Source organism: Heterocephalus glaber, unplaced genomic scaffold (genome assembly GCF_053883595.1).
Source record: "Heterocephalus glaber isolate CG9 unplaced genomic scaffold, H.glaber_assembly_v1.0 deba00001564, whole genome shotgun sequence".
Classification (NCBI taxonomy): Eukaryota; Metazoa; Chordata; class Mammalia; order Rodentia; family Bathyergidae; genus Heterocephalus; species Heterocephalus glaber.
The window spans coordinates 20,996,584-21,012,113 of NW_028258351.1; the positions used below are offsets into that span (position 1 = coordinate 20,996,584).

General features: G+C 39.8%; 1 protein-coding gene across 8 annotated transcripts in view; it reads right to left on the reverse strand.

Annotated features, from left to right (window-relative positions):
- Nucleotides 1–15,530, reverse strand: part of Stx8 (syntaxin 8) — a 279,691-nt gene that overhangs the window by 245,214 nt on the left and 18,947 nt on the right. For all 8 annotated transcript variants that reach the window (XR_015443240.1, XR_015443239.1, XR_002386969.2 and 5 more), the window contains exon 4: nt 12,686–12,796. Coding sequence is in view for 4 of the 8 variants with exons in the window: in XM_021238313.2 (XP_021093972.1) it covers nt 12,686–12,796 (111 nt within the window). In the remaining 4 variants the exon portion in view is untranslated. The remainder of the gene's footprint in view (nt 1–12,685; nt 12,797–15,530) is intronic.

A 15,530-nucleotide genomic window follows, 5' to 3' on the forward strand; every position in this document is an offset into this window, starting at 1 on the left:
CTACACACACAAAACCACAGAATGATGCTGGCTATGGATTTGTCAAGTTTCTCTAGGGCTATTATCATGAAGGGATGTAGAATTTTATTGGCTTTTTCTACATCAGTTTTGAAGGTCATTTTTATGTTAGGTTCTATTTATGTAGTGTATTACATTTACTGATTTGCATATGTTGAACCATCCTTGCATCCCTGGAATGAAACCAACTCGATCATGCTGTGTGATCTTTTTAATGTATTGTTGAATTGGTTTGTGAATATTTTATTAAGGATTTTTGCATCAAGTATATTGATCCATAGTTTTTTTGTTGTGTCCTTGCCCAGTTTAGGTATTAGGGTGATGTTGTCCTCATAGAATGAGCTTGGGAGTGTTCCTTCCCTTTCTTTTTCATGGAATGGTTTGAGGATCACTGCGTTCTGAGATAAAGATTCTTACTGAATTAAAGAATTAAGTCTCTGGTTCCTCAAGGAACTTCAAAATGAGAGTGTTGATGCTAAGGGAACTGTGGAGAGGAGCCGAGGCAGCCACTGCGGTTTGCCCAGCCAACATCTTTCCATCTCTTCATCCCGTTTTCAGAATCTCAACTTCAGTCAACTCCACCACCCAGAGAACATGATTCCATTCTCATCTTCAGTTCTGGAGATGCAGCTTGTCTAAAAAGAAGGTGACCAGAGCAGCCCTATGCTCTCAGTTTCTGGTATAACATGGTCATGTGATACAAACTCATCTATTTCTATTATAGGTCAAAGTCAATTAGGAAGCTTCCAGGAAGTACCTTACACACACACACACCCTCCTGGAGAAAATAAGAGAATCAAAAGAAAAACTACTAAAAACAATCAGAATTAAGAAAGTGACCATAGTATTAATAGCAGATATCAAGTATCAAAAACTTTTATACAAACAATTGAAAAGCATGGTGGAATAAAAAACCGAATTTAAAGCAGCAACTAAAAAGAATAACCAGAAATAAATTTAACCAGAAATCTATTAAACTTAATTAAAAAAACACTATAAGGAGGGAAAGAAGGAACTGTTTCCCCCTTTTCAGGATCAGGTTAGCTCAGTATAGAGTTCATGAAAAAAAAAGCAAAATCCCTAAAATTAAGACGGAAGACAGGATACCAGCCCTATCACATATTAAAATTAAAAATCTCAGTATTTAAAAGAATGTGACCTGAGTTCAATCCCTGGTTGGTACTAAAAAAAAAAAAAAAAAAAAAGAATGTAGTGCTAGCACAAGTACAGAGAACCACCAGGGGAGAACATCATTAAGACCACAGCTACTCCATAGGAACATGTAAAACAAAGCCAGCATCTCAAATTTGACAATGAGATGATGAGCACCTCAATAAAAAATGTAGTCACATGCAAAAATACGGTACCAGGCAGGGTACAGTGAGATCGTACTCTTTATGAATTAAATTTCAAATAGATCAAATATTTAATAGTTATAAAACAAAAGTACTAGGAAAAACACAGGATACTTTGTAACCTTAGTTCACTATAATTATCTACAAAACTTACATGAAACTTTACTAAGCTATTATTAATGTGATGAAACTATCTGTATATATTAGTTTGAAGTAAGATACAAAAGTTTAATAACTCTCCTTGGGGAAGACTACAGGGAAATAGGCTCTCACATCAATTGCTGGCACAAGTCTAAAACTTCTAGCCCTCTGGAGGGCAATCTGCCAAATCCTATTGAAACTGTAAATACATATATCTTAGACCCGGCCATCCTATTTCTGAGACAGATACTTTCATACATGTGAAATCTCTTATGCTTCAAATATTTCACTGTTATATTTTATAACAGAAAAAGACTGAAAATACACATATCTATAAATAGACTAGGTTAAATTAACCTAATGTGCACATGCACACAATGAAATATTCTAAGGCTCTAAACACTGTCACAAAAGCTTATGTCCTGAATGAGAAAAAAATCTCCCACACACTTGATCAAGTGACATGTTGTACATGGTAGGTATAATATGGTATTACTTGTATGAAAGATGAAGGAAAACAAAAAACTATTCATATTTGTTGGTATATGCTTAAGAGAATTCTAGAAGGAAATGCCAAAAAATTATTAACAATAATTACTTTGTTGAGTAGGGGGAACATAATGGAAAAGTCTTCACTGAATCCTGTGAAATGTTTTTTAGTTTTCTTAGCCATATGAATATATTACTTTTGCAAAATATCGACTTTCTTTCCTATTGTTGCACTTGGTGTGTGGCTGGAAGCTGGTGTAGCTATTCTGAGACTATGAGAGAAGTCAGTCTAAAGAGAAAGCCAACAGCCTGAGGAAGGCAAAAGAGAGAGAGATACCAAAGACTCCCAGATCAAGGATGGCATCACTGGGCTAAATTAATCAACCTTTCCACTTCTCTAACTTGGAACTTATAACATGAGATGTTTTCTTTATTTCCACCATTTTGTATAGTAGTATCTGTTGCATGTAGCTGAGGGTATCCTAACTGCAAGACCAGAGGAGCTAAACCCAGGCACCCACTTGACAAATGTTGGCTACAGTGGACAGAATAAAGCCCATCTTCTTTATTTACACCCTTACTTAGTCCTCCTCCCACTGCTTAGAAACAACCTTCCCTACTAGTCCTCATAAGACATCTACATACCTGTTTGCACTAATTTTACTTTATGATTTTTTGTTGTTGTTGTTTAGTGATTTTTGTTTTTATGTTTCCCTTACCTGGTCAACTCTCTAGAATTGGCATTATAAATAATGAACAAATCCAATTCCTCAACCCTCCTTGTGCACCTCTATTAACTTCTGGTTCTAATCTTTGTTGGCTCAAAGTTACTTATCTTTTTATCAAATTACAAAAAATAATCAATGAGGTAGACACAGCCAATGCTTCAGCCTGTCCCATTTCAATTCCTTCTTGGGCAGAGAAACATTACAGTCCCAACCTCCCTCACAGTTAGGTTGGAGCCACGTGACTAGTGAGGGCCAATGGGCTGGATGTTAGAAACGTCCAGGCCAAAGCGTATGAGGGGGCGAAAGTTCTCCACATCTCTCTGCTCTGCCATGGGGAACATGGAGGCCCAAGACGGAAACAGCCTGAATCTGAGTCATGATTTGCAGAGAGCTATCCAACAGAACCCCCAGACTTGATACGGGGCAGGGAGGCAGCTTTTGTGTGTTAAACACCTGACCGCATGTTCCCAGATCTGTTTAGGTCAAAGCATGGTCTATAATATCCTGCACTGGTCAATCTTTAGATCAACAAAAATCTGAGTCACAAAGTTGCCCACCATGGGCCAGGGATTTAGCTCAGTGGTTTCGCCGCCTGCTGCACAAGCGCAAAGATCCGATACCCGGTACCCCTTACCCCAAAAAGAGTTGCCCACCATATACTTAACTCTGTGCTGGGTGAACACACAAAAATATTCAATGATATTCATTCATTAAAGCCTTGTGTAAGCTTTGGTCCTTATCCTCAACGTATTTAAAATCTCCAAGAAGGGACAAAGAACAGCATGCATTTATAAAAGTGATTAAAAATGTGGTCTCATTTAAAGAAGAACTAATGCCATTACTCTTTAAACTCATCAAGGAAATTGAAAGGGAAGCAAGGCTTCCAAATTCATTCCTGGAAGCAAGCGTTACTTTGATTCCGAAACCAGGGAAAGACACAACCCAAAAAGAGAACTATAGGCCAATCTCCCTAGTTAACATAGATGCAAAAATCCTCAACAAGATACTGGCAAACAGAATACAGAGGGTCATCAAGAAGATCATACACCCTGACCAAGTCGGATTTATCCCAGGGATGCAAGGATGGTTCAACATTCGTAAATCAATAAATGTAATACACTATATTAACAGAGTCAAGGACAAAAACCATATGATCATCTCAATAGACGCAGAAAAGGCATTTGACAAAATCCAACACATATTCATGATAACAACACTACAGAAAATTGGAATAGAAGGTCTTTATCTCAACCTGATTAAGGCTATCTATGAAAAACCAATAGCCAACATCATACTAAATGGTCAAAAACTGAAAACTTTCACACTAAAATCAGGAACAAGACAAGGATGCCCACTATCACCACTCCTGTTCAATATAGTTCTGGAAACATTAGCCACAGCAATTAGAAAAGAGAAAGAAATAAAAGGAATAAAGATAGGAAAGGAAGAAGTGAAACTGTCATTATTTGCTGATGATATGATACTTTACATAGAAGACCCAAAAACCTCTGCCAAAAGACTTCTAGACTTAACTGACAGATTCAGTAGAGTAGCTGGATATAAGGTCAACACTCAAAAAACAACAGCCTTCTTATACACAAATAGCAGACTCACTGAGAGAGAAATTAGGGAAACAATTCCTTTTACAATAGCATCCAAAAAAAAGAAATATCTAGGAATCAATCTAATGAAGGAAACAAAAGATCTCTGCACTGAAAACTACAGCACCCTGAAAAAGGAGATCGAGGAGGATATAAGAAAATGGAAGATATCCCTTGTTACTGGGTAGGAAGAACCAATATAGTGAAAATGGCCATACTTCCAAAACTACTACATAGATTTAATGCAATGCCAATTGAAATTCCAACAATGTCCTTCACAGAACTAGAGAAAACAATCCAAAAATTCATTTGGAACCAGAAGAGCCCTAGAATAGCAAAAGCAATTCTGGGCAACAGAGACATGGCTGGGGGCATCACAATACCTAACTTGAAGCTATATTACAAAGCTACTGTGATAAAAACAGCATGGTACTGGCAAAGAAGCAGACCCGAGGATCAGTGGAATAGAAGACGCAGAAACAACTTCAGACATACTCAGCCACCTCATCTTTGACAAAGGAGCCAACCACCCTCATTGGAGGAAAGATAGCCTATTTAATAAATGGTGTTGGAAAAACTGGATTTCAACCTGCCAGAAATTAAAACTAGACCCGTATCTATCACCATGCACTAAACTAAGATCGAAGTGGATTAAAGATCTAAATATTAAGACAGAAACACTAAATTTGCTGGAAGATAAGTTAGGTAGAACTTTGAAGACATTGGCATAGGAAAAGACTTTATGAACAAAATCTCAGTAGCATGGGAACTAGCAGAAAGAATCAACAACTGGGATCTCATCTTATTAAAAAGCTTCTGCACTGCAAGAGAAACCACCAACAGAGCTAACAGACAACCTACAATGTGGGAAAAGAATTTTTAGCAGCTATAACTCAGACAAAGGGCCACTATCTAGAATATATAAAGAACTAAAAAAAAATCAGACCCCCCAAATTCAAAGACCCAATTCAAAAATGGGTATCTGAAATGAACAGACATTTCGCAAAGAAGTAAAAGCAGCAAACATATGAAAAAATGTTCAACATCATTGGTCATTCAAGAGATGCAGATGAAAACAACACTGAGATTCCACCTCACCCCACAAAGAGTGGCTGCTATCAAGAAATCAACCAATAACAAATGCTGGCAGGGGTATGGAGAGAAAGGAACCCTTTTCCACTGTTGGTGGGAGTGCAGACTGGTGCAACCACTGTGGAAATCAGTGTGCAGATACCTCAAAGAACTAGGACTAGAGGTCTCATTTGACCCAGCTATTCCCCTGCTGGGTATTTTCCCAAAAGAATTAAAAGAATCATACCACAGTGATATATGGGCACCCATGTTTATAGCAGCCCAGTTTGTAATAGCTAAAGCTTGGAAACAGCCCAAGTGCCCACCAACTGGAAACTGGATAAAGAAGATGTGGGTTTTTTATAAAAAGGAGTACTACTCAGCCATAAAGAACGAGAAACTAGAGTCATTTATAGCTAAATGGATGCATACTGAGGCCATACTCTTAAGTGAAATAAATAGGACACACATGTGTAAATACTGAATAGTTTCTCTAGGGTGAGAAATAACTAATAATTGATACTTTGAAATAGGACAAGGTCCAAAGGGGTAGGGGTGGTGGGAGGAGATGGGGAAAGGACAGAAGGGAAAGGAAAAATTATAAGAAAAGAAAAAAAATGGAAACAGTCTATGTAAATAGGGAAAGGTGGAGGGGTGAAGAGTGCACAGGTAATGGGGAAAAATAAGAGCCAAGATACATCATGTACAGGTACAAGCACCCAATGATAAATGTAAATGTATTGTATACATAAAATGTACCAATAAAGGAATTTAAGCAAAAAAAAAAAAAATGTGGTCTCCCTAACTTAATCTGCTCCCCATTTAGTCTCTAAAAGTACAATATACTTTTCTACTGAATTTATTTTATTTATGTGATTTAAAAATTTTATATCACTGTATATATCTCACTGGACTATACTCAGCTAAGCTGCAGAAAGTAGGTCTGTTATTTGGGCTTTTGGCCATCATATTCCCAGTGCTGGTGCCTGACAAGAGGCACCAGTAGACAACTATTTAATGAAAGCTTCCCTTTACCACACTGCTCTTGCTTCCCTATTTTTCACTAAATTGCAGGGGATTTTTTTTTTTTTTTTTGGTACCAGTGATCAAACTCAGGACCTTGTGCTTTCGAGGCAGGTACCAGAACCACTGAGCTAAATCCCCAGCCCTATTACAGGAGATTTTAATATTTTTGACTACCCTCAATGTCTCCTTCACTCCACTATCTTTGGGCTTACCTACAGAGAAAAGCAGAACTGATTTCTGCATATCCTCCCATGTCAGAAAAGCTTGGGAGTAACCATATTTCTAGGAATACTTACAGCCCATCCACTCTCTCACATGAGCTGGACCATGATGTGGGTGTGTATTACTGAACAACTTCCTATTTCTAGTAGAGTATGCTTGTTATGGATTAATAACACAGATAGGTGCAAAGCAGTGATTCTTTAGGAAATCTACTGTCAGGTACAAATTATCTTTCCTACAAACCAAGTGCTAAACCAAAACGAAACAGTTAATAGTTAAACTTAGCAATGGGGTATTTTTAATGTAAGATTTAATGTAAATTTTTCTTTTGCCCATCTTGGGCTACCCACACAGTGATATGAAATATACATTGAACACCCAATACATTTTTCAGTATCTCAAGGGAAAAGTATACACCCCAAATTAAAGAATTTGTATTCTCAGAAAATCTGAACATTTCATTATCATCTCCTTTTGATGTTTTTAACATTCCCATCCTGACATGTAACTACCATCGCACACTCTAAATAACTTCCTCTTGCCTATAATCCTCTACATAGTTGGTGGTGTGAAGATTAAAGCTTAGCCAATTAGCCGTCCACTACAGCTGCGTTAATCACATAATCTTTGAGACAGCCACAGAGCAGTGGAGTATGGAATGATTTTTTTCTTTCTCTGTACAAAGATTTAACTAATTGTAAGATTAGCAATGCTCTCCAATATAAAGGGCAGTAAGCTTTTAATCAGAAGCTGTGTCACTGCTTTATAAATCAGGGCTTATCTTCTTCTAAAAGACATTGTTGCACAGAGACTTCTTTAACAAGTTTCCAAATACCCTAAGTTAGTCAACCATTGCTTATTCAGACCAAGGCTTACTGCTTTAGAATAATGACTGGTAATCCTAAGGTAAGAGGAAGATTCCATCACAACAGTTACACACTCAATTACGTGATTGGCACATCAATGTCTGTTTAAAGGAAATGCTAATCCAAACTGATGTTTGGAAATACTCTTCTTTCCCTAATAAGACCACATCTGAGGAAGATGAGAAAGGAGGAGGAAAGGGCCAGGTAGGAGGGCTCCTGAGAATGAGAAATGGGGAGGAAAAGACGACTGCACGAAGCACACAAGAAGGAGAGAAACTAAGGTTGGGGGCTCTAGGAAGAGAGGTACGCAGGGCTCCAAGCGAGTCCCACTTTGGCAAACTCATCTTGAGTTATTGCCGTAAGATATTAATGGGGCTCTGAAATACAGATAAGCAGACAGTTCTCTAACTAGGACAATCTGACACTAATGACAAAAGATGCCACAGCGTTCAGGTCTATAACATTTTCAAGTTTTGACAAGGCTTTCTGGTTAATGTGTTTCTATAGTCACGGCCCAAGGGAAAGATGTGTGTGTCCCCCCAAACCTCATCCCAAAGTTGGCAACCCATCTGACCTAATATCAAGAATTACAGAAGCAAGCTGGGCATGGTGGTGCACACCTGCAATCCCAGCACTCAGGAGGATGAGGCAGGAGGATCACCAAGAGTTTGAGGTCAGCCTGGGTTACACAGTGATTTCAAGTCTAGCCTGAACTACGCAGTGAGACCCTGTCTCAAAAAAAAAAAAAAAAAAAAAAATAGGGGCTGGGGATTTAGCTCAGTGGTTCTGCCACCTGACTCGCAAGCGCAAGGTCCAGAGTTCGATCCCTGGAACCAAAAAACTAAAAACTAAAAAACAAACCAACAAAGAATTACAGAAGCAACTAAAATGTTGGAGGAGCACAGAATTAGGGATTGACAATGGAGACGTCTGAGAAAATCATCATGAGTCATTGGAGATATCAGGAAAACCAACCGGCAGAGAAAAAATGAAGTTTCTCCAAAGACATAATGGAAAGGTCCTAAGAGTTGGTATTAGAAATGACTAAGAAACCCAACAATTAAGAGGTAAAGGATATGATCAAACTATGATCCCAAACTGGTCGTGTCTGCAACTGAATTCAGATCCTCTGAATTATTAGGGATGAGAAGATGGGGATGGAAGAGGAGTCCTCAACGGTGGGGATTAGAGGGAAAGATAGCAAATGTGACTGACATAGGCAGGTGAACCAAGTCAAAGACCAGCAACTCTGACCTCAGAGGTAAGACATTTGGCTTTAACATTCTTCCACTCAACTCTTCAATACACTCACCATTTGTAAGTCCCCGATGGTGCTATCCTCCCTGGCTAGCTGGAGTATGTGTTTTGCCCATTCTCATAACCCTTCAGCAGAGCTCCCAGTATTCCAGAATGGCTGAATCTAGTAGTATAGGTTTTCTTACTGTCTAGATTCCCCAAGGACTTCTATGAGATTTGCACTTTTTGGACATGTTACTGATAGGGTGGGTAGAATGGGTCTAAGGCAATCAGAACCTAATAAGGAGTCACTAACAAAGTGAACAAAGAATTCACCTCCCATGTCAGCTAGCATTCTTTTTTTTTTTTTTCACCTGCAATGATTTTTATCTCTTCACGGTGATTGATATTTATTTGCCACAGTGGTCTCTTACTTTTGGCCAGACTCCGTGTCACCTGGAGTGGACCGTCACTGTCTGTCGTGCCCATTTGTACCTTCTTCACATCACGCCTTGGGAGTCTTTTCTCCTCCATAGTGCTTACACACTTTTCTGAAACAGAATTCTTCTGGAATCTTACTCTGAACTATTCTAACCCTCTGTTTCTGAACAAAAACGGTAGAACCATATACATGTTGCCTTCAGTTTCATCTTGACTACATGTAAATAAGTCTGGCCAGTTACTTTAGTTATTGCAAACCTCAAAACTGTGGCTATCTTTGCTTCATAGTTTCTACTCAGTCTGGTCTCTCTGTCCCCAAACAACCCCAATCTTTCACCAATAAACCAACAGGTAACACCAGGTGAATCAGCCTTACAGAAAGAGTATGAGGCAGTCCTCGTAGTGGGACTTAAGATATCCTCAGAAAACTTCCTTCCACCCAAACCAAACAGACAACATTCACTTCTGCTGCTAACCTGTCAATTTCCCTAAAATTCTCCTATCAATTAATTTATTTAGCTCAAATCCTAGGGTTCAAGGAGGCTTTGGTCAAAATATTTCCAGAATACAAGTCACTGCTAGACATTGGTTCCACAGATAAAATTATCAAGAGATTATGTACCAATAAGATGACAGGCAGCAAGTTAGGCAGTGAGGAAAGAGGACAGGAAACAAATGAGATCTGGGAGTAGGGGAGGGGATGACAGAATGAGGTGCAGCACAAGGATCAGCACCATGGAACAAGACTGGTCAAGGAGGCCAGGTCTTCAGGGCACTCAGGGAATATGACAAGTGGGACAGATGGTCTCAGAGACGAGATAGAGGCATGAGCTCCCTCCTAGCCTCAAGGGGACACAACCCTGTAGTGACAACATCTTGTATTTGAAAAGGTTTTAAAATTCAGAGCCTTCAAATAGCAGTTACCTCACCTGGTCCTAACAACAATGAGAACAGGGCAGAACACATGCTTGACTTAAGGTCAATGATTGTTGTGCTCAGATGACTGAGGGACTGGTAAGTTACAAAGCCCAGTCCTTCTGTATTGTGGTTCAGTTTGTATAGTGCCAAGGTTAGGAGCTGGGATCTGAAATCCAACTGTGAGACTGATTAGTTTTAGAATCAGCACTCCCCCCAGCCTCAGTTTCTCCTCTGCAAAATGGGATGCTGTACATAGGGCCTGAAAAAATGCACATGAAAGGCTCAGCGCAGTGTCTAGAACACAAAACAAATAGTAGGTGTAAGCTACTGGTATCATTACCACTGCACAGTGACAAAGTAGTCCTAACCCTGCCACCTACTGGAACCACCTGGGGAGCCTCCCCCGGCCTACTGCCATCCAGCCCTCACCCCAGAGTACTAATCAGACTCTCCAAGTACATGGATCAGACACTTGTATTTTTTTGTTTCTTTCTTTCTTATCCTTTTCTGTAAATCTCTTAGGTATTCTGATGCAAATGCCACAATTATAAACAGATTAATACAAAGCAGTATTTCTCAAATTGTAACATGTTTTCCAATCACCTGATGATCTTGTTAAAGTGCAGGTTCTGATTCAGGAGTTCTGGGTTGGGAGCTGAAATTCTGAATGTCTAACAGGCTCCAGATGATGCTGATGCTGCTCATCTGTAGGCTGATGTGGAATAGCAAGGATACAGAGATTATCAATGAGGCAGAGAGGGATGGGAGAAAAGACAGGCTAAAGGGGACTGGAAAACAGCAAAACTCTTAAGGGCCTAATTCTTAGGTTGGCCCCATTAAATATCATTAAATGACACAGTTAATGAAGAGTAATAAATGGAGTGTAAGGCAGGCCCAGTGGCTCATTTCTTTAATCCCAATACTCTGGGAAGCTAAGGCTAAGCCTGGGCAATTTACCAAGAACCTGCCTCAAAATAAAAAATTGTTAAAAGGACTGGGGATTTAACTCAGTGGGAAAGCCCCAGGTTGAATCCCCAGTAGTGCAAACACACACACACACACACACACACACACACACAAATAAATAAATAAATGGAATCTGGCATCTAATAGCCTCTTTCTTTTGGTGCTGAACATCTTCCATCTCCTTGACCACCCCACCCTCCCATGAAACATGCTCCCCCCAACCCACCGGTATTAATTTGACTAAAAAGACCTCTTCTTTCGATGTTTAGGTCCTTCTTGGAAGATAGTAATTTCTTTCCCTCTTGCATTCCTTTGGTTACCTGTTCTATTTCACCAACTCAGACCATCGTCTGCATCCACTCGCTTCACAAGACTGAATACTGCCAGAGAGCCATGGGGGGCGGGGGGCGGGGCGGGGATGACAATAAATGGAAGCACCGCGGGCTCCAGCCTGCATTTAAAACCCTGCCCAGGTCACTGCTGAGAGAGGATCGCGACTCCTCCCTCACTGACTCCGGGCTTCATCTAGCTTCTTGTATTTTATAATTTTTTTTCCTAAGAACTCTGGACTGCCCACTTCTGACAAGACCTGGAAAGAAATTGCTGCATCCTCCACGGCTTGGTCTAAAACAGTGGGTTGCGATCCTGGCTGCTTATGAGAATCACCTGGGACCCTGCCCTGCCCCCGCCCCGCACCCTACTCCCAATCATACTGAATTGTCTGAGACAGAGTCTGATAGTGCATGGCTGGGGTCAAAACCCTCTGCCCTTGGGGCATATTACAAATATTCCTAGCTGTGAACTAAGCAGAAACGAGCTGCCTCTCCACCATGAATGCAACATCCCTAGTGGGAAAGAGGGGCAGAATTGGGTTTCCCTCCTGAGCTCAGTTCTTTCTGTGAAGGAAGTGAAGAGAGTTCTAGAAGCAGGCAGGAGGCCAAACTAAAGAGGTAACATGTATAGCTCATTAACCGCAGGCCTTGGAAAGCTGGACACCTTCTCTGGGTCTTCCAACAGGGTCTAGTGCTGAGCAGCTGTCAGCTTCGTAAAGTGTCAATTACTCCCAGAGAGGAATTGGGAGAGTACTCCAACTGCCATACACACCCTCCTCCATAAGCCCCGAATCGCAGTCTAGCCAAGACAACAGTTTTCAACATGTCAATTAACAAACAAAACTTACTTTTCTACACAGATAGAGAGTGACTTCAGGACCATGTAAGGCAGCTACCAATGCAGAAAATTCAACCAAATACTACAAAAGTCTCTAAACTTCGTATTTTACCTCAGTATACTATGCTCTGCGCAAGATAGGAGTCAGCTGAACACACCAGGTTTACTAAATCTAGAAAATGAGGGCCTGGGGATTTAGCTCAGTGGGTCTGCTGCCTGCCTCACAAGCCCAAGGTCCTGAGTTCGATCCCAGTACCGCAAAAAAAAAAAAAAAAAATGAAAATGAAAACTAAATGAATAGAAAATTACAGCCAAACACTATAAATGAACAGAAGATACTTGTTTATAAAGAACTTAAACCACTGAGGATACAGCTGTAAAAACTTCAGTAAATCCTCATCTGCCGCCAAGCTATTCCTGTAAATGAAAACTCTTACCTGATTAGATCTGGCTCTGCACCCTCACTCTTGAAGGATGCCAGAAGTAGTCTCTCTCGGGTTACGAGATCATCCAATAGGTTCTGTCTTCGATCTCCTTCCAGCTGTGTTCTGTAGACATTGTTAAGGTCCAGTGGTGGATGGATTACCTCATCTCACCCATTATATTTCTAAATTAATTAGTTCTTGGAGTCACTCTTATCTCTACTCTCCAAAAGACATCTATCTGAACCATTCTTCACCTTTTCCTGCTCTGATCTTCAGCTTAGGTAAATGATCTTGATGGTAAGGGACATAAAACACTGACAAAGATCATTACATAAATTCTTTTACTAAAAAGCATACTAAGTAAATAATATTTTCCACCCAGTCAATAGAGCAAACTGGGTCAGCAATTCCTTAGGTTTTGAGTTACAGGTGTCAGTGTTCAAAGGTGTATTCCTACACATAATATCCTAGGGCGGGGCTGGGGATGTGGCTCAGTGGTACAGCACTTGCCTAGCTTGTGTAAAACCCTGATTTTGATTCCCAGCACTGATAAAACAAAAACAAACAAACAAAAAATCCCAAAGCTACCCTGTTTTAAAAAGTAGAGGAGGACATACTCTATACTGTCTGCTTTCTTCCATGTTAACACCTGTTAACAGAACTGGACTGTCTTGTAAAGTGGTACTTCATGCACCAATGTACTGTAAAAATTGTTACTATCAGTCATTATTTAAAATATATTACATGATCTTTAAGGAAAATTACAAAGAAATGATAATATTTTAATGCGTTAGTCTAGTAAGCGTGCTAAACTAGGAGCCCGAAGGGCAGAGTTTTAGTCCTATGTTGTCCACTGTTCATGACAATGAACCAGCTACTTCACCTTTTGGGTTCTCTGTTTCTTTATATATAACACAGATCATCTGTCACATCTTTTCCAGCACAATTCACAAGTGATGGTTAAAAAAATAAATCGGGGCCAGGGATTTAGCTCAGTGGTTCCAGCACCTGCCCTGCAAGCGCAAGGTCCCGAGTTTGATCCCTGGTACCAAAAAAAATCAATCAATCAATCAGAACCTAACCTGAAGGGACTTTTTTTTGTTGTAGTGGTTTTTTGGTCCTGGGGACTGAACCCAGGCCTTGTGCATGCTAAGCATGTGCTCTACAGAGAAAGAGAGGAAAAAAGCTAAGAAACATTTTTGAAAGGATATATCTGACACTGCATAGAAAAAGCCCCAAAATAAGCTACCTCAACTCAAAAGTTTTTTGTTTTTCCCTTTGTATCTCTGTTTTATTAGATGTGAAAGGCTGGTGATTCAAAGAAGCCCTGGCCACAAATACCAAATCCTAGTAAGACATTGTAAGAGCACTGCTTTGGGTTTAGTTTTCTCCTTAAAGGAGGAACTTAAAACATTGCACTCAGGCCTAAAAACTTTTGAGAAATTGGCAGAACCAAATAGTAACATCATCATTGCCTCGGTAGGAACACCATAGCCTAGGGAATGGACAATTTTTGTTGCTAAGTTTGGACAGAAAAAGAGCTGGCTTGCTAGTAAAATAGTAAACGGGGGCGGGGATTTACCTCAGTGGTTCCGCCACCTGTCTTGCAAGCACAAGGTCCCAAGTTCGATCCCCAGTACCCCCCAAAAAAAAAATCTACAGTAAAATAGTAAACAGTCCCAGGCCAAAAAAAATTTCTCGAGTAACATACGGCCCTTAGAAAATCATAAATCTCCCACACCAATGTAGCTAAGCAGTGTTAGTAGCTTTAAATATTAAAATAATATTTTATCAATAGCAAATTAATAGTTAACAACTACTATTAATAAATTCTCTCCCCATTCCAGAATGCCACACTTTCCTGGGTCAAATTACTACCATTATTTTTTCCATTTCCTGCTTGACAACAGTTACTAAGTACCCTATCCTGGAAACCATGAAGGAACAATTGCAAGATACTGTGACTTTAAATACTCAGTTAACAAAAGGGGCCAAATATTAATTTTTTGATCAATGCACTATTAAGAATAACAATTTTTGGACCAGGGATTTAGCTCAGTGGTTCCGGCGCCTGCCTCGAAAGCGCAAGGTCCTGAGTTCGATCCCTGTTACCAAAAAAAAAAAAAAAAAATACTAATTTTTAAGTTAATGGTAAATTATCTGTAAAGTGTAAGGCTATATATAAGCTCCCCCCAAATTAAAATAAAACAAGCAACTGAGACAAGAATTATATAGGACAGCTGGGTAGGTGGCACACGCCTGTAATCTCAGCATTCAGGAGGCAGAGGCAGGAGGATCACAGCATGTTTGAGGCCAGTCTGGGCTACATAATGAGTTCAAGGCCAGCCTGAACTACAGAGAGACCCTGTCTCAAAAAAATCAAAAAAGCAAAAATCATATGGGGCAAAATGGAAACTAATTTAAATCGTGGAAACTGTTAATTATATCCCAAAATTAGTTAGACTTGTCTTGTGTGCCACATTCAACTCACCTGGCAACTTCTGATTTTGTTAGGATTTCAGTATCCAACCATCCAAGCAAACAAATGCTGAACTGAAATCCAATATTACAGCTAAGCACATTTATAAACATTTAAAAATAAAATTTTAGAAATATTATTAGAAGAATATTGTTTCTTAAGACAGGGTCTCACTATGTAGTTCAGGCTGGCCTTGAACTCACTATGTGGTCCAGGCTGGCCTTGAACTCACGGCAATCCTCCTGTCTTAGCCTCCAGAGTGCTGGGATTTTATGTGTGCACCACCATGCCCTGCTGGTAATTTTTTAATAATCTTGGAGTAGGAAAAATCTTTTCAGACAAAATTTTAAAATCTAGAGATGGAGCTGGGTGTGCTGA